Genomic DNA, 19,317 nt, shown 5'->3' with positions numbered 1-19,317 from the left:
AACCTTATGTTGATTGGTCTGGATCCGACATGGACAACTGGCATATTTTTTAAAGCCATGTATGACTGACGGACAAATCCAGGGGTTATTAAACCAATATGTTACACAGGCATTACAATTACATTTTGAACATTTAATTCCTTTTTGAAGGAGAGCAGCTCGGACTTAATGGAGGAAAGACATTCACCAAGGATAGCTTGAAACTCCGTTTTAAGTGTAGCAGCAAAGTCCTCGCGGAGAGCCGAAAGCAGCACCGCTTTGAGAGCGCTGACATCGCTATTGGTGGCGGCCTGGGCCGCAGTCCCCGATTCAGGACGGGTAAAAGGGTAGTCAGGAGAAGCAGGCTGCAGGTGAGGCCAGACCGAGCTTCCTCCTTTAGTCAGCTTTGGTGGCATTTTAGTGAGCAAAATCAAAAAATGTACTATTTTAAAATGAGATAGATATCGCTTGGGGTCGAGTCAGAGAATAATAATAATTTAAAAAAGGCCGACCCTGCAAGAGCTCACCAAAAGCGCTACTCGCACCAAACCGCCATTAGTCGGAAGTCCCTCCCATTTTGAACATTTAAGGGATATACCATAACTGTGACTCCTAAACCTACAAGCCTGTCGCAGGGTTAACAGAGAGACAAACAACATTCACACTGACATTAACCTAACCTCACTATCTGCATGTCGTTGGACTGTGGGAGGAAGCTGGAGTACCTGGAGAGAACCCACGTAGACACATGCAAACTCCACACAGAAGCAGATGGTTGATTTAAACCCAGGACCTTCTTGCTGTGAGGCAACAGTGCTAACCATCGCGCTTCCATGCTGCACCACATACACTGTGTGTGAAAAACCACCTGTTGTGGTTGTCAGGTTTTCCTCTTCTCCAATGCTAAAGTTCAAAGATTTTCAACAAGAACAGATGCAAACTATTTGCAAGAGAGACTGGGTTTGTTTATTATAGCTGGACTCACAGAAGTTTAGGGTCCAGTGTATAATGCTGATAAACTCTTTACAGTGTTGATAACATAAGTCCCACTCCTTTCTGAATTTGATTGGCTTGCGGGAGAAATTGTTCCAAAAGTTTTCAACTGACAAATCTTTGAGTAGAGAAAATGGACACAGGCCCTTACAATCACACCACTAATAATATTACTGCATTGACATAACTTTATACCATTTTAATAAATGCATGAGGTGTCATAAAGACTCAAATAATACAGTTACTTATTAAGAAGTGGACAGGTTATATTTCAAAATATGGATTTTCTGCTTTTAATATTCTCCTCAATTATTTCATGGGAACAGTGGGTATATTATAACTGTACTATAACATATCTGAGTCACTGTGAGAGCCTTTGATGCAAGGTTTAGAAACACTTTTACTAAAAGAGTCTTGAAGTTCATTAAAACTGTAACTACCATAAAATTCAATAAAATCAGTGTAAGGAGATGCACTGAGATCGTATTTGCCCACACATACAGAAGCACTATCCTTGAATTAAAACCATGAATTTATTGACTTTTTGCAAACTCTTGAATATTTGTTAAGACCGCAAAGTGGATTTGGGATTGTGGAGAAAGCCATGTTCATCTTTACACCCATAAATGAGGCGTACTCAGCTGCTCACACACACAGGCGGTGAGAAGGTGCCAAGAGCCAGCATCCATCCATCTGCTGAGTTCAGCCCTTTGCAGTACAGCCAAATTATAGAGCTACAGATAACATTCTCCACACACTGACGAATCCAATTATATGCATTTGCTAATGTAAATCTAATGCAATGAACTTGCAAGTCCTATTTTTTCCAAATGGTAGAAATATTAATCCATTTAAAACGTGCTGCAGCTGAGGAGGCACATCCTTGAACCCTGTTTGATTTGAATGCAGAAGAACATGCTCTATGCTTGTTTTAATGTAAACACTATCTATAGAAATAAGAGATATTTCATTTTTTTCATTTCAGTGTATTGTCAGAGGCTGATTATAAGAAAGTGTGAGGTGGTGGTTTTCCAGGGATCTGACTGCACCAGGGTTTTTGTTGTTTTGGTTTGTTTTTTTGCAGGGCAACATGACAGTAACAGAAACTGATCATGTAATCTGTGGATGCTGTTGTCAAGCTGGAGAAAGGAGAGTTCTGGACTTTGGGGGAGAATTTTACAGAAGCTTGACAGACAAGGCTTCAAATATGTCAAATATGTAATGTGATTTCCAAGTCCGACGAAATGGTTGTAAGTAACAAAAACTTACAGTTGATTAAGACACCTGGCATGGCCTCTATAGTGCAAGATCACACACACGTGCAATACTGAAAGGTGGTTTATACGCAAACAGCTGTGCACGTATGGTGTTCCCAGCTGTGCACTGTCTGCAAAATCAAAACAAAACAAAAAACACTCATCCATTACTCATATATCCAAATCTCAGTATTTTCACGATATCATGTCTGCTTAAAAATATAAATTTTCTAAATCTGAAAATTAAAATACTTGTCCTAATTAGGATGTTCAGAAAAAAAGGCTTACCGTCAAAACATGCATCTAATTAGAATAAAGGGAATAAAGAAAGCATTGAAATTACAGACCTTTAAAATTAAATGTTTTTTCTAAAGTAAATTACAGTTACAGAACACAAATGGAAAAAAAACTGACTCCTGAAAGAAAACAAAAGCAGAGCTGAAGACTGAAACTAATAAAGGTCAGAGTGTGAGAAAAAGGCAGTTCTCTTGTTAAATGAGGAGCGATTCGGTGTAATCGGGATGACCGGGAGTGATAAAGAAAGAACAAACAAGAGCCGTAGAGTGACAACAAAATCAAAGGTAAGGGAAGTGAGATAGAGGGAGAAGAAGAAAAAGCAAAGAAAGACTGCTGATCCAACTAGTATTAAATGGAAACAGACTCCTCCACTACGGAGTCTGCACAGTTACATCCTTAACAACCAAAACTTGTGATGGTGCACATCTGTTTTATGTTAAATACAGATGAAACTCCACAAACTTACAAGTGTGATTTCTGTGTAATTATTTCAGTGAAGACTAAATCATATGACTTTATAGACGTTTTTGATTAGCGCTTCAATTTATTAATATAAATGCTAATGATGAGGAAACCAAAAAGAAGAAAAGGAGGATTAGAAGTGGAAGCATTTCGTAAATGTTGGATTTATTGTCTGACTGACACTGTAAATAACTAGCTGTGTTTTCAAGCAAGTTCAGCCCCTGATCTTAAAACATCAGTCTGACAGCAGTATATAAATTACTGCAGATGTTATTTGTGAGTTCCACTGGAGAAAAGTGACGGCATCCAAAAGCTGGTTGGTGTATTTCTACCCTGCTCCTTATTAAGAGACCCTTCAACAATCGACATTGTGACTACACACAGGTACACTTGTTGCAGTGTGGGATGGTGCAGTTTGGAAGTGTAAAGTAAAGAGAATAGAAATCTTCACTAACACTAAGTATGCAACCTGTAAGGCAATTCAGTTTAGTCAATTATTTATGCCCTCCTCTGCTCAACACCCAGGTCTAACATGCACACATTCTCTTCCCTGTTAAAATGAATGCTCAGCGTCTTTATCGATCTCTGCAGCCTATCTGTTTCCGTTAAAAGGCCCAAAGCCTTCAGGAGAAATTTATGTCTCCATTACCGCTGCGTCACCAAGCCGTCAAAGGCCAGAAGATTAATTGAGCAAAATAAAACATAACACGTACCACGAGGGTAACAACAGGCGGGAAAATGAATTGTAGCTCATTTCTGGAACCAGTCATGTAGTGTTTTGAATTTACACAAACATTGGCCACATGATGAAACTGACGAAAATGACTTGCAGTGAGACTCTTATGGGCCACAAAAAGAGTTACTTCTGTCTTGAGGTCTGTAACCTCTACGCTCCAGTGCACATTTCATTATAGCCCCACGACCAACACACGGTAGATTAAAAAACAAAAACAAAAAAACTCATCCTAAGAATTTTTACAGCTTTTTCATATACAAGCAGTAATATCTGATTGAACAGTTGCAGATAAATGTTCATATTAGGCACTTAAAGTCTGCAAATCCTGGCATGATACTTGGATCAGGACAGCAGACTTTAGACAGTTTATTTCACAGACAGTTTGAGGAAAATACGGGAAGAAGGGAAAATGCCTAAGGCCACTTAGAAAGCTACCAATAGCCAATTACTGTTAGTATGATTAATCAAGGTGAGATTACTCCCATTAACCCCTGTACTGGAGCAGACTACAGGAGCAGCCTGAGGGTCACTGCCCTTATTATTGGCTTTCAGTGGATCTATGTGGTGTGCCTCATGTAATTCATTACCTTTTACTGCAGAAGAATGAACAACAGAGGAGACAGCAGGGAAGAGAGATAAAAGATATGAGAATGAAGTACAGCGAGAGACACACAAAGATGAGGAAGAAATGTAAACAACCAAATAAATCGTAAGCACAATTTTACTTGGAGGTGTTGGCATTGAATTGCAGTTCAATAGCTGATAGTACAGATTAAAACATGGTTTAATTAAACCCACGGTGTAGCAGGACCCCTGCTAAAGGACGACTGGTTATATATTGTATTTCTCATCTTAAAGTGGTAGAAAAATCTAATTAAAGCTCGATCCAAACAGAGAAGTTTTCTTATATCGGCTAGTGCAACATAGGCAACTCTAACTTCCATCGAAACCTTCAATTTAAGTTCAGTTTATACAGTTTATAAGGTACTGCAAAATGAAAATTTTGCAGATTGTCACAAAAAATTATTTTGTGTTTTTAGTCTGTAACATGGAAAAAGTTGGAGAAGCACCAATGTAATAATTCCCCAAAGAAAACATTCAACGTCATTGTAGATGCAGGGGAAAGCTGAGAGATCTGTCTACCCACCTGCTTATTTGTGTTGCAGAAATTAAAATCATCTTCAAAGAAATGTCACATAAGGTGTTCTTTTTCAGTATGTCAAGGACTGCATCACCAAGCCTGTACTTAAAAGTCAAGGGGAAATGTTAATTCATGCAGTATTGTGAGTTTGGCTAGTAAAAACGCCTGAACTCTGACTATTTTGTGTAAATAAATAAATAAATAAATAAAGAAGGTTTTGTGAATGGGGTGCAAATCTTTTGAAGTCCTATACATCCATATTCACTCTTCATCCTTTCTGTCTGCAGGCCTGATGGGACTTTGAAGTGCAGCTCGGAGGATAAAAGTACAGCGCTGTGAAATGATGAATAGTGGGAAACAGACCTATGTCTTTTTGATTACATTTAGCTGACAAATGATTTTCTCCATATATATCTAAATAGGGCTATACGCTGTGATTGCTTGGTAGATAAAAATGAATAAGATCGCCTCAAGTAAATCAGTGTCAGTGTAATGTAGTCAAAGAAATTTATTCTGATTGGCACATCATTAAAATTCTGGACACTCAATAACACAAATGCTCCTCCACAGTATGTGTGTGTGTGTGTGTGTGTGTGTGTGTGTGTGTGTGTGCGCACATGCAATTTTGTGCATATTTTAAGTCAAGCAATTGTGCAGAAAATACAGTGATGTGGTGCTGACACTTCTCAGAGCTGCATCGTGGATGAGAAAGAGCTGTAATGAAGTGAATCACTGAAGGAGCCAAGCTGACTCACACGCAATTAAAGCTACATGGAACATAAGGAGCGTGAGTTAGGATGAAGGAAAAGGAACAAAAATGTCATAGTGTACACAAAAAAAAAACAAAAAACACGAGGCTCCAAATGATGAAGGGAGCAGGCAGAGGCAGGAATCAAATTAAGAGTTGAAGCAGGAGGCCTGAGGGTGCTTGCTGCTGCTTTTCCACGAGCAGCAAAACTTCAAACAGCAGCTTTCTTGTTTCAGAGCTAAGAGAAGAAAAGTTATCAGCCTGACTCAACAGTACAGTAGCAATATAGTGTTCATCACGAACAGCATGGATGTAGATACAGTAAGTTTAAGGCTTTAAAGTTTTACTACTATTAATGGTCGTACTGATACAGCGTATTCTATGTTATATATTTCTGTTAACCAATAAATAAAGTCATAATCCTACTGCAACCTGCCACTTTATAATCAATAGCAACATGAGGTGAGGTGTCTCGAGAAAAGTGTCAGCGTTCCCAAAGATTACGTAAAAAGAAAAATGAAAACGGCCAACAAACAATAAAACCAATGTGCCAACTACAGATGGAAGCAGCCCCTCTGACATGATGCATTCTGTTGTCCTTAGGAGACGGATGTGACAATTTTAGAAATGAAGATGGAGTGCTAACTTATTAACACTTGGTTAATAAGCGGCATCCAAAGACCGTATAACTGGATCACACAGACACTAATACCTGCTAATAAGTGCCAAGTAGCAGACTAAAATAACACAAACCAAAATTGGAACACTGATGTGTAGCTTACAGCCCAAAAAAGAAGTCAGCAAATTATCAGGTAATTAAAAAACACTCTAAAAGGCACCGACAGCCCAAAGACAGTTGAAAGGTTCAGTTCAGTTGTGTGTATGTGTATTTTGGAATGAATGTGAGGCCATGTGGTTGATTATGTGTGTGTATATGTTTGTTGCATACACTTATCTTTAATGTGTAGCTTTTATTACTTGTATACTTTTATACCTGTTATTAATCTCTGGCTCGCTTCCACAGCGTGTCTTTTCTCCCATCTTCTGTCTCTCTCCCCAACCAGTCGTGGCAGATGGCCCCGCCCCTCACTGAGCCTGGTTCTGCTGGAGGTTTCTTCCTGTTAAAAGGGCGTTTTTCTTCCCCACTGTTGCCAAAGTGCTTGCTCATAGAGGCTCATATGATTTTTGGGTTTTCTCTGTATCTATTATTGTAGGGTCTACCTTACAATATAAAGCGCCTTGAGGCGACTGTTGTTGTGATTTGGCGCTGTTTAAATTAAATTGAATTGAATTGAAATTGAATTATTCAAACTGTGAAGCACTAATTCTATGAAAGAAGCCATCTATGTCCACTGTGAGCGACCATCTTTGAACAGAGGCGGTGGTTTACGACACCAACTGTCTGCCATCTATAATCCAGTTTTGAGATCCCTCCCCAGACGCCTTAACGCCCACTCACATCCTGGGCCATCTGACCTCAGGAAATCGCATGATAAGGTGGGGCCAGGTTTCACAATGAGCTCACCCGAAACTCTGGCTGATTGGGACCCACACCCAGTTTCACACCTTGGCTCAGGCGATTAGAGGATCATCAGGGGGTCCTTTTGTCCCTCTGTGGGGGGATACTCCCACTAGGTTTAAATCTGGGACTCTCCACCATTTGACCTTAGATCTGAAGAAGCTTCTCGGATGAGAGGTGAAACGTCTTCAAGCAACTTAAAGAAGTCCAGACGCTTCTCTTTGCAAGCTCCTTTGACTATTTGAATGAAGTTATTATTATTATTTTACTATTATTATTCAGGAAGTGGAGCCACTGTGATTGGCTACAGCAACCTGTAATGGTGTACCTGTCAATCACAATGGCCACGCCCAAAGCTTTAAGGCTCAAAAGAATAAAAATGGCCACAAAGAGGGAAATTTCACATGGAGATAAAACCATTTAGGCTCTAAAGATGCCATTTTTATGGCTGAAGTTGTTCTTGGTAACACTGAAGGGTTTGACTTGAAGAACTACAGTTTTTGGTACTACAACACTGGCTTCTTTTTTAAGCATGAAGAGATTACTGCTTGCTCTCATTCAAAGTCAGCATTGAAAACTCAGGTGGAGGTCATCGTGAAAATACATTTCTGTCTCGCAAAGGCACTGACGGCCTCAAGGAAAAGATTCTGGCCAGGGATCAAAAGTAATGCCCTTCTTGATGCATGAGACAAATTGAGTCATTTTCACTTTGATAATCCTCTATAATTCACCCCCCAACCTCTGTGCTTCAATGTGAGGAGGATCACATTAGAGTAGATCAGACTGCTGGAAGGAGGATGATTAGGCATATGGAACGAAACGGAGAACATGTGCATGCGTGTGCACACGTGTGGGTGTTGATTAGCTGTCTGTAACGCTGTGTCTCTGTGCCACCTTCATTGCCATTCAAGGCCATGCCTGGCGAGGGAAAGTGATTTTTCGCTCGTCTCAGCCTTCCCAGCCGGTGAGTGAACGCCCTTAGAGTTTGTTTACATCCTGCACGTTGGCCTTGAATCTATCAAGCACCCAGCAGCTGCTTGTTAGAGAAGTGCTGGCTCTTCTCATACTACCTGCCTGGAGCAGGACATCTGACAGTCAGCAGTTCTTCATCAGCAGACATCTTATTTAAATTTCAGTAATTTAGCAAGGCAATCTGAGAAACTTGGAATTATAACTAATCATTGCAATGAATGAGAAAGAAAAAAGAAAATGATTGAGGACATTTATCTTTTTTTTTTTTTTTTTTTTTTTTTGTTTTTGAGGACATTTATCAAATGTATCTAATTGGCAAATTCAAACGCTGATCCTGAATCAGTTCAAGCCTGCTGTATTACTAAGGCAATGGATATTATTGAAGGCTCTACCTGCATGGGCACAGGAAGTCAAGCTAAAGTCAAGTACAGCAGAGGTTTATGTTAAACATTCAACTTCAACAACAAAACCACAGACATGTGTAAGCAGTGTATGACCAGATAAATAACAGAAAAGAAATGTCATGTGGACGGATGCTTTGCTGTGAGTGGTTGTTGTGTTGTTAGCACTATCTGACAGAACACTTACACAACAATCTGAGGCAGGAGAAAAACCTCAAAAACATTCCTACAAACCATTCCCTTTTGGTGGGTACCTGCAGAAATCTTTCAAAGGCTCGGATATTTTTGGATATTATTTTTACTAACTAATCAGCAGCAAATGGGCTTGTTGAAACATTCAACAAGCCCATTGGTCCATAACGGACCCATTTAGCAGATGCAGAGCATTATCAGAAAGTAAAGCAGGCAGATTAGAGCACCAGCAGATTTAGCCAGTCTCAAAAACAAGATTTTGATTAAATTATGATGCCACTTTGCTGAAAACTGCAACCATTTTCTTTTATTGCAAAAGCTAGATGGAAAAACAAAACAAAGGGGAACTGAATAAAAAACATAAAACCACTAATGCTGTTAAAAATATATTTTTAATATATGATAGGAATACAGTGACTTGCAAAAGTATTCGGCCCCCTTGAACTTTTCCACATTTTGTCACATTACAGCCACGAACATGAATCAATTTTATTGGAATTCCACGTGAAAGACCAACACAAAGTGGTGCACACGAGAGAAGTGGAACGAAAATCATACATGATTCCAAACATTTTTCACAAATAAATAACTGAAAAGTGCAAGCCACTGTATTCGATGCAATAAAAGTTTGTAATAAGAATTTGACCATCCCAACTGATAAATGAAATTGACCTGGACATCCCATTTGGAATAAGCCTATTATATGATATTGCATATGATCTTTACATACACCACAGAGACAACCATAGCACAGAAACAATTACAGCGCTCATGGCAGACTTTCACTTCCAGGGTAACTCTGCAGGGGCCAACACAAATATTAACCTAATCTAAAATGTCTCAAGAAAAATCATTGTGACATGCATATTATTCATCACAGATGATTTTCTAAAGTCATTATAAATCCAAGATTGTGCCCTGGCGCCAAGGGGAGAAAAAAAAGATGATTAATGGATCTGATTTAAGGCAAAAATCTCCATTTACAAGCCAGACAGGCCACATGTCTAAATGTCCGGAGTTGGATTCTTCACCATGACTTTAACATGACTGGTAGACTTACATTAAAAAGCACTTCTGATAATGTGTTATGGAACGTGCCAACTGTAACATTTTGCATTTTAATAATAAACGATTATTTGGTCACGTGTAACAAAATGCCAGAGGCATATATTGCTGAGAAAGAGGAACAGCTTTTGCACTATTGAGAAACAGATTATGTTTCAGAACCCAGCATCCTTTTAACTGCTCTTTCAAACTCACTCATATCTAGAAAGAAGGAACAGCAGTGCATAGCAACTTACAGTTGTTAACTTGTGGTAGTTTAAAAGTAATTTTTAGTTAAGGTCTACAAAATCACCAGGTACAAATTTTTTGCCCAACAGTTCTAACATGTAAACAACACTTTACAGTCCAGGCTGCGGTTTGTTTTCTGATCAACATGCAGCCTAAAAAAAAAAAGCAAAGTCCTCTCACGCTTCAGTTCATTTGAGGAGTCCTCATGACCTGGAGGTGAATACCTGTTCGTTAGACTGACTGCTCCTCACACCTCTCTGCTGTGCACTGCTTCCTCCTGACATTTGCTCTCCAAACCATGCTACACCTCAGAGAAACCAACACTAAAGTCTCTCCATCAAAAATAACTTTCAGGGAAGATTAGCTGACATTTTTGCGGGATGTAATATTTTATCACAGGGTTAAAGCACCCAGAGGCACTCTGACACATATTGGTTTAAAATAAACAAAAAAAGACCCAAATCAGGGTCTGCTATATTTAGCATTACCACATAAAACTAGTTTTTATGTGTATTGTCTCTTTGTCTTTAAAAGTAGAAAAAAGATCGACAAATAAAACTTATAAAGATCTATTCTATTGAAATAACACTGATTACATTAACACTTGTATTCACATTAGGCACTACAAGTCGGTTCTGTGGAGTTACATTGTATACAAATATGACTTTAAGACACGGTCAGTTAGCATCAACCAAATAACAAGAACAACACTGGAGATACTTCGGTTTCTTGACTGGACTAAATGACTTTGTCTCTAAGCTTAAAGGAAACAGCCCATAATAAATCAACGTGATAAGGAAAAAAACATTATCTTATTACCTTTAAGAAAAAATAAAGAAATCATCATAAATGAAAGAAAGAAACAAATTACATGCCAGAAGGCTAAACAATAACAGCCAAACTTTGTTGGTGTATTTTTTTTCTTATTTAAAGTGGGTGTGCAGCACATGGGGTAATTATAGGGTAAATAGCTCTAAAATAAGAAAACCCCTGGTGTCCTGTCAAAGAGGTACAGGAAACCTGGTCACTCATTTCTCCTGGCTGCCAGTTTTACTTCTGAGAAAGGCTATTGGTATAGTTTTTATTTTTTGACAGTGGTCCTTTGATTTTTGTAAAAATACATTCTAGAGTGTCACAGTGAAGAAAAAACAACTTAAAATCCCTGATCATCTTCCTCATGTTCAGTTTATTTAACTTTATGCGTGAAAAATGTTTTAGTTTTCCTCATTTTTGCACAACTTTGTCCCCACAAGTGATAGTTGGTCCCCACAAGTACAGTGGAATGCCAGTTTTTGGTCCTCAAAGCTGTTTAAACACACACACACACACACACACACACACACACACACACACACACACACACACACACACACACACACGGGACTGTCTATTATGGTTGGTGTGATTGTTGACCAAGTGTAAAATGTTGGAACCTGAATATAATGTTTGTTGCTGCTGTTCACAAACAGCTTATTCAGCAGTACCAAAGCGTTAGACAAACTAAACTGTTATTGATTTTTTTATTTTTTAATGCTGTCAGGTCTGGGACCATGAAAGTGTCTGCCAAGTTTTCCCGAACAAGAACTGCTTACATGGCTTGAAAAACTGCAAACATTATCATAAGCTTCCTTGGATTTAGTACCAGTGCAGGGTGTTATTTTGTTGCACGTAGGCTAAGAAAATAAAGTTTTACTCGCCATTTGGGCGTATGCTCTAGAGGCCAACTGATGAACCCTTCACAGGTCTGCTTTTTTTTACCCTTGTGGTTTGCAACTTACAGAAACCAAACTTTACAATTTTATACGCTAATGCAACAGTACCTTTAAATAAAATGCACACAAAAACACTAATTCATGTATTTTGTACATGTTCCAAAATCTCTTGCTCTAAAGCTTTATCCAATTCATATCAACATGTACACCAAGTTACAATTATGAACTGAATTGAAAGGAAACCAGAACACCTGAAGAAAACCCCAAAAGTAAAAAGACCTTCTTGCTGTTAGGAAAGAGTGTAACTCCGTGCCACTGACATACAAGACTGATAGAGAATCTATGGTCTATTGAATGAAATTTATTAAATTCTTTTTTTTATTTTTGTTTAACAGAATATAAATTTCAAAACATATGGGTATAGTTAATATTGAGAAATGGTGCAAATAAGTAAGTTTTATTGTACCTTTATGATCCTTGAAAAGGTACACACTATTACCTTGAAGTTCACTAATTAAAAACTGATAAATCTCAAGTGCACAAAGAGGAAACACACTGCGTTTGACCAGATCTGACCTCTGACTCATTATCTTCACAACTTATATGATCTCCATTTCTACTATTCTCACTGGTGAGTCACCATCCTACTCAGGGATTAATTAGCACAATGCAAGGTACACTGACCTGCAATTAAAGTGCAGAGGAGCTTTGATCTTATATAACAAGTATTCCATACATCTTCAGTAATTTTCAGTTGAAGGAATTAAGTGCTTGCACATGAAAAATGAAAATTTAAAATAATGTTGATCTCAATCAAGCAGGCATTGAAAAACGATTTTTCGAATGTTCATTGTTTTGTTTACTATTCGTTTGTCTTGTTAATCAGGCTGCTGCTGCTGACTTAAAAAAACAACTTTAATGTTTGCAGTTGTTAAAATACAAGCTCATAATTATCCAATGGGATAATTAGATACATTAACAAACTGTTCAGGAGCAGATACGGGTGAGTAGGAAAGTGAGTGTGTGACAGCGAGTGAATCATTATCCCATCACCCCAGCTGGTGAGGATGTGACACTTTGCTTGATATCGCTGGAATGAAAAAATCTCTCTTCCAAGTCAAGAACAGAGCTACTCTCAGGGTTCAAAAGGACTGAACCACAACAAAATATAAGGTTCATTTGAGTGCAGGGTGTGCTTGTGTCACACTCCTGCTGAACGAATCCCGCTCTGCTCTGATGGACGAGCACAGAAAACAAATGCTGGCAAAGAAGGAAAGTGTACTCCGTAAAATGCTTTGAAAACTGAATTTGTTTAAGTGTTGCACAAAATGCCTACAGCGAAAATATTATCAGTATTGTGCACGTTGTTTCCTTGTCACGATTATTGAATATATTGCTTCCATCAAAGCAAATTATTAAGATGTGCCAAATCAATGTAAAGTTCAAGATTTGAAGGATGTTAATTCTAATAATTATAAGCATAATTATAAAAAGTTATATAAAGCATGTCTGGGAAAGGTTCTGGGAAACATATAGTAAGCATATACTATACAGCCAGAGACTGCTTTACTTGGTTGTAAAGGCAGAACAAATTTCTTGACTCCTCAGGTCCAGTCCATGGGACTACATACTATATTCTAAAGATTTTAAAGATTTCTATTCAGTTGCAGACATCACTGTTATACCTGAACTTACACTCACCAGCCCCTTTGTTATGTACCTCTCTTCAACGGCTCTTAACTCTCTGCAAATGTCTAAGGAGCCAATCACAGGATAGCAACTCAGTTCATTTAGGCATGTAGACATGGTCAGTGCAAGTATGTAAAACGGAACATCAGAATGGTAAGAAAGGTAAGCATAACATCCTTGTTGTTGACAGACAGGCTGGTCTGATTATTTCAGAAGCTCCTGATCTGTTGGCATTTTCCTGCACAACCATGTGCAGAGTTTATAGTGAATGAGGTAAAGGAATTATCCAGACAGTGGCAGTTCTCTGGGTGAAAATGCTTTGAGATGATAGGAAGGCAACAGCAACTCAAATAACCATTTATTACAACCACGGTATGTCTCTGAACACACAACATGTTGAACCCTCAAGCAGATGGGCTTGAACGGTCTCTGGTCTGATGGGTCTCGAGCTATTCTGCAACATTAAGAGGATAGCCTCAGAATTGAGTATGAACAACATGAATGCATGGCTCCATCCTGTCTATTATTAGCGGTTCATCCTGTTGATGGTCTACTGGTGTGGGGGGTATTTTCTTGGCACTTTAGGCCCCTTGGTACCATGTGAGCATCGTTTAAATGGTGAAACCTAACTATCCCTTTGTGACCACAGTGTACCAATCTGATCACTGCTTCTAGCAAACTAGCGGACCATGTCACAAAGCTCGAATCACCTCCTACTGGTTTCTTCTGCATGAGCTCCATGTACTTAGATGACCTCTACAGATCTCCATTCAACAGAGCTTTGGGGAATCTGCCTCATGGATATAAAACTGACAAATCTGCAGCTGTGAGTCTATATCATTGAAATTATTCTTAACTGTTATATATTCAACGGTTTTAAAAGCTACTGAAAATTTAAAATGTTTTACGTCATGATGAGAATTATGAATGTCATTATTGAAGCCCAACTTTGCACATACAGTATACCGTTTCCTAATGTAGTGGAGTATTATATTTACTTTGTTGTTTCCTGAACTATACTTGTGCCAGTTTCTCTAAGTTACCATTATGGGGAAAATAAAAATTACATATTAGCTGACTGACTTACTATATCATTTATTTGTTTTATTATTACTTATTTTTTTAGTCTTTGCTCTCCTCTCTTGACTTCCCTATCATTCTAGTTTTTGTAGACCTTAACCATCTTCCCTCAGTCTGGTTCTGCCAGACTGGGTTGTGCTGCATAATATTTTAAGGTCTTTACCTTGGCACCATAATGAAATGGTTAGCAATGTCATTTTATACCATGGGTTTGTACCTCTTGGTCCGCTGTGTAGAGTTTGCATGTTCTCACGTGTCTGAAAACATATTAGGTTGATTCTAAATTAGCTGTTGGTGTGAACAGCTGTCAGCGTCTTTGTATTACACATGTTCAGGCTGTACCCTGCTCGTCGCCCAGCTAGGACTGACTCCAACATCCTGCAATTCTAGTTAGGTAAAAAAAAATGGATGGAATTCGACTAAAAAGCTTATTATGGCTAAAGACTTTGCATTCTCTGACAATTTGCACATTATGCCCGATGCAAATCACAGCTAGCATTAATTTGGAACTAAAGATTACAGTTTATATCTGACACCAACTCTCCTTAGCATTTGTTTTGTCTCCAACAACTTCTATTGAAATATGGTTGGGCTGAAACAACAGATGTTATTTTCTTCAACAGCCTATTTTTACTGCAGTAAAAACCAACAAACACTCATAATGTGCTCTTGGTTCATCTCTACCACATCTTTCACATTTCACATAGTCATTATGTTTCTTTCCTGTTAATGGCACTGAATTGTGCATCTTCAGCGAGTAAAACTATAATGCATTAAGCATCATTGTCAGCAAGAAGGAAAAAAAACATTTCTACTGTCTCCCTGTCTCGCTCTCTCTCTCTTTCTTTTTTTTTTAAAATGAATGTGATATATTTTTTTATCCTGTTGTTTACGACCACAAAGGAATTGCATTTTTCTAAGCATGTAAGAGCTGTTGATTTGAAGTGCTGATTCTGAATCTTAATGAGTGGGACATAATGAGCCAGCAGCATGAGTTGTCTCAGCTGATGGTTTATTCAGCGTCTGCTGAACTGATGGGAAGGCTTTTGAGCTGATAGTGTTATTTTTCTCCATGCTTGCATTGCTAAGATCATTTTCATTTTTCAATTGTCCCACCAAACAGAAAACACTGCATGTTACTGTCTGCAGAGTGGATGCAAGATTTATTGAGATATTTCATAAAAATCACTTTTAACACCCTGGTACTAGGATGCAAGGTAAAAAATTCAACATCTACTCCAATATTCTAATAATTAGGAAAAAAACACTTATGTATTCAAAGAGGAACACTGAAGCAAATTCTTTGAATAAGGCTCAGTTATACACTATTAACAATAAAATAAACTAGGCACAAAATTGTAATGTCTCAAGCAAGTAATCATCTGTGAGGTGAGTGAAGAAATAATTATGATAAAAGATGGTCTGCAGTGCATTTTCCCTCTGAATGTGCTCCACACATTTGATGAGGTGTTTGATTTCTGCGTCTGGGCATTCGTCTTGACTTGAAATGTGGGTTTATTAGTGCAGGAGTAACAAACCGTAAACCACAACCAGTTTTACTTGAGGGGTTGAAAAAAAAAAAAAAGAAACACACTGTTTCAAGCCAACCGCTCTTCTTTACAAGCCAAGGTCACTGCATCGGCCAAATGTGGCTGGCAGTACATTTGCCGTCCTGCACTCATACCTCTAAAGACTTGTGTCCTCACGGTGTAAACCATAAGCTCATTCCCCTGAGAAAAAGCCTGGGTCAAGCTGATGATTACATCAGGGGGGCAGGCTTGCCAAGTGTTACTATCAGTGCCAAATGCTCTGCTCTTTCTCTCACACATACCAGATTTGTCTACATGCCCATTCAGGCTCTGTCCTCCATTCTATTGTGTGTCTGTGTGTGTTAAACACTCTAGCTCACTCAAAGCAAAACTATTTTACTCAGACATTTTTTACTACTGTTCTCAGATTCTGAAACCCCTTTATGCTGTGAGTCGGTCACAGTACAACTCAACGGAGATCAGTATATATAATATATATATATATTTGCAGCCCTGCGACAGACTGGCGACCTGTCCAGGGTGTACCCCGCCTCTCGCCCTATGACAGCTGGGATAGGCTCCAGCGCCCCCCGCGACCCTGAAAAGGATAAGCGGAAGCGAATGGATGGATGGATGGATATATATTTGCACTGCCCTTCAAAAAAGGATTGAAAAAATCTGGAAATGGAGTTAAATTCAGAAGACTGTATTTCACTGCAGAATCCATTAGTGCACAGAAGACACGTCACACTTTAGCTGCTCCAGGATGTCGTCACTTTAACACAAATATTCTTTTTCGGGAACATAAAATCTAAAATATATTCACAGAGTTGATTGCGTAAGAACAAAAATAATTAAAACTCTGCACAGCTTCATTAAAGATGTAGAATATATATGAGCTCTATTTTGCTTTCATAGTACAGTTAATTAGTGTAATTAGGTTAATTTGGCATTGGTGTTTTGTTATTTTTTAATTCTTTAATACTAAAATTAAAATGTACCTTTTCAGTTGGTCATCATTTGCGCCGTAATGATGCAGTAACCAATCATGTAATGTAATGTGAGAGATCTAGAGGAAACCAGACAAACTCGACCACACTTTTTAACCTCCTGTTATGTTGGTTTCCAGGAACACCAATTATGTTCCTGGGTCAATTTGACCCGTGCATGTTTACTCATCCAAAAGTGTGAGAAACCCTGGCATTGATTATTTTACAATTTTCTTGTATAATTTTGATTTTTTTCATTTCCTTTAGTGATGCAGATGACATGTGACATCTCTTCTGTTCTGGGTCAATCTGACCCGCAACATAACAGGAGGCTGAGAACAGTAGACTGAGGACAGCATTCCTGGACCAACATGCAGCTTTTTTTTTGTAAACAGATTTAAAAATCCTGCTCCTTGGTTTTCAGTTAAAACAAAGATGTAGAAGAATGATGCTGCATTTATATTTCAGCTCAGACATATAGCATCTGTCTCATCATCACATCCAGTTCATTTCATGACTCAGAAGTGGTAACAAAACAGATGTGTGACAGAGAATAAAGGTAAAAAAGAATCAAGATTTACCTGCCAGAAGATGGTATCGATTGTGCTGCCCAGAAAGCCTTCTCTTGTTTCAGATGAGAGGAGCTTGGGACCAAGAATCGTCATGAACTCCTCAAAATCAACCTGCCCGTCCCCTGATGGTGAAAGAGAGGACAGATTGTTGATCAATGACGAAGCACTCATGGCATTTGTCATCTAACAAACATCTAAAAATTTTCCCAATAATAAAATCCATCATCGTTAGTTGTTTTCTATCCTATAATGTGATTTATTTTTCTTCTGTGAGCTGCAGATGCACAAAGGAAAGCAGTTATTAGTAAGCAGGAACCTGTGGAGCTGAAAAATCAAGTGCAGTTCCTCTAATGGCCACTTGTGGCAGATATAGTAGAATAGAATAGAATAGAATAGAATAATCCTTTAATTGTCCCACAAGGGGAAATTTGGGTGTAACAGCAGCAAGAAGACACATATACAAACTAACAGTACATAAGACACAGAACAGAAACATAAATAATTTTTACATATTTACATCAAGGACAAATACACATATTTACAGCCTGGTAGAAAAAATAAATTTTGATCTATGCAGCAACTTCCTTTTCATTAAAAAGCATGTGGAGGGTGCAGTTTTTACAGTTTAAATACAAAGTTAATTTATGCATTATTAAGAATGTGGCCAGTTTGACTGGCCTCTTGGAAAAAAGTGAATGTATAGACAGTCTTGAGGCCTCTGGAGATTCAAAAGGTTTCTACAATGTGTGGGAGAAAGTGTTGTTCCACCATAAACAGAATTCTGGATGCTGCGCTGTCTTCGCCCTATATTATTTGAGCCAGCATGCTTCAAATAACACAGTTCAATATGACATTTACTATTGAGATGAGACATAAGAAAAAAAACTGAGTTCTGACTAGATCTATAATGCAGACTGTGGAGCAGATCAAAGTTTGCAGCTACTTCATCACTCAAAACATGGAGTCCTGCCGTGAACATCAATTCCAGCAGCACTGATCTCAGATGCCTGCTGATAGTTGTTACAGCTACTGCCAGAACAAAGCATCAAAACTTTGAAGACGGGAACAATTCAAACAAACAGATCAGAGTTTTATATTGATCCAGCTGAATGCCCTTAAATGTATAGCCTTTTTTGTCTTATATAATGAAACCCCCAGCAGGGTTTCATTATCTTCCCTCTGTAGCGTTTGCCCGGTTTCATAGTTTCAGTGTTTAAATGACCCAAACCTACACTGACAATAGTTGCTGCACATTATAGGTTATGGGAATTGTGAAAAATGAGATGAGTTGGAAACAAAATCACCAAAGCCCATAGAGAATTGCAGTCTCCGGATTTCAAATAAATTTGCTCACAGACACACTCTGAATTCAGTCCTATTGAACAAAGGCATGACATAAAACCTAAATAAAGAGAAAGTTGATTTTGAACAACAAAACACGTTGAATTCTTTGTCATCTTTGGTCTTTCAAAACCTAGTTTGTCTTTCTTTTCTTTTTTGTGTCCTGTGTTTCTCTGTCACTGTTGTAAACTAATTGCTCTTCTCTCTTCTTCCCACCTGCTCCTGCTTTATGTGCAGATGAGTATCGGGCCTTGTCAGTGGAAAGTTACTGATGCAGGACACCTCTATCTGCCCCTACCACTCCCTTCAATAGCGACACCCACTCTGGAGGATGCTTGGCACAGTAACATGTCATTGACTTCTGCCCATACATATTCAGCAGGGCAAATGCAGGGCTACAGGCCAGATGAAGCAAC

The 19,317-nt window shown here is 38.5% G+C and overlaps 1 protein-coding gene across 2 annotated transcripts in view; it reads right to left on the bottom strand.

Annotated features, from left to right (window-relative positions):
* caln1 (calneuron 1) overlaps nt 1-19,317 on the bottom strand; it is a 58,072-nt gene that overhangs the window by 15,555 nt on the left and 23,200 nt on the right. For both annotated transcript variants that reach the window (XM_085430774.1, XM_085430772.1), the window contains exon 4: nt 17,570-17,682. In XM_085430774.1, coding sequence (XP_085286900.1) covers nt 17,570-17,682 — 113 coding nt within the window. The remainder of the gene's footprint in view (nt 1-17,569; nt 17,683-19,317) is intronic.

This window comes from Copadichromis virginalis, linkage group LG14 (genome assembly GCF_057382275.1).
Source record: "Copadichromis virginalis isolate Kocher_CV1m ecotype Utaka linkage group LG14, C_Virginalis_male_GT1.1, whole genome shotgun sequence".
In the NCBI taxonomy this organism is placed as follows: domain Eukaryota; kingdom Metazoa; phylum Chordata; class Actinopteri; order Cichliformes; family Cichlidae; genus Copadichromis; species Copadichromis virginalis.
This window is presented reverse-complemented; position numbering and strand designations above follow the sequence as displayed.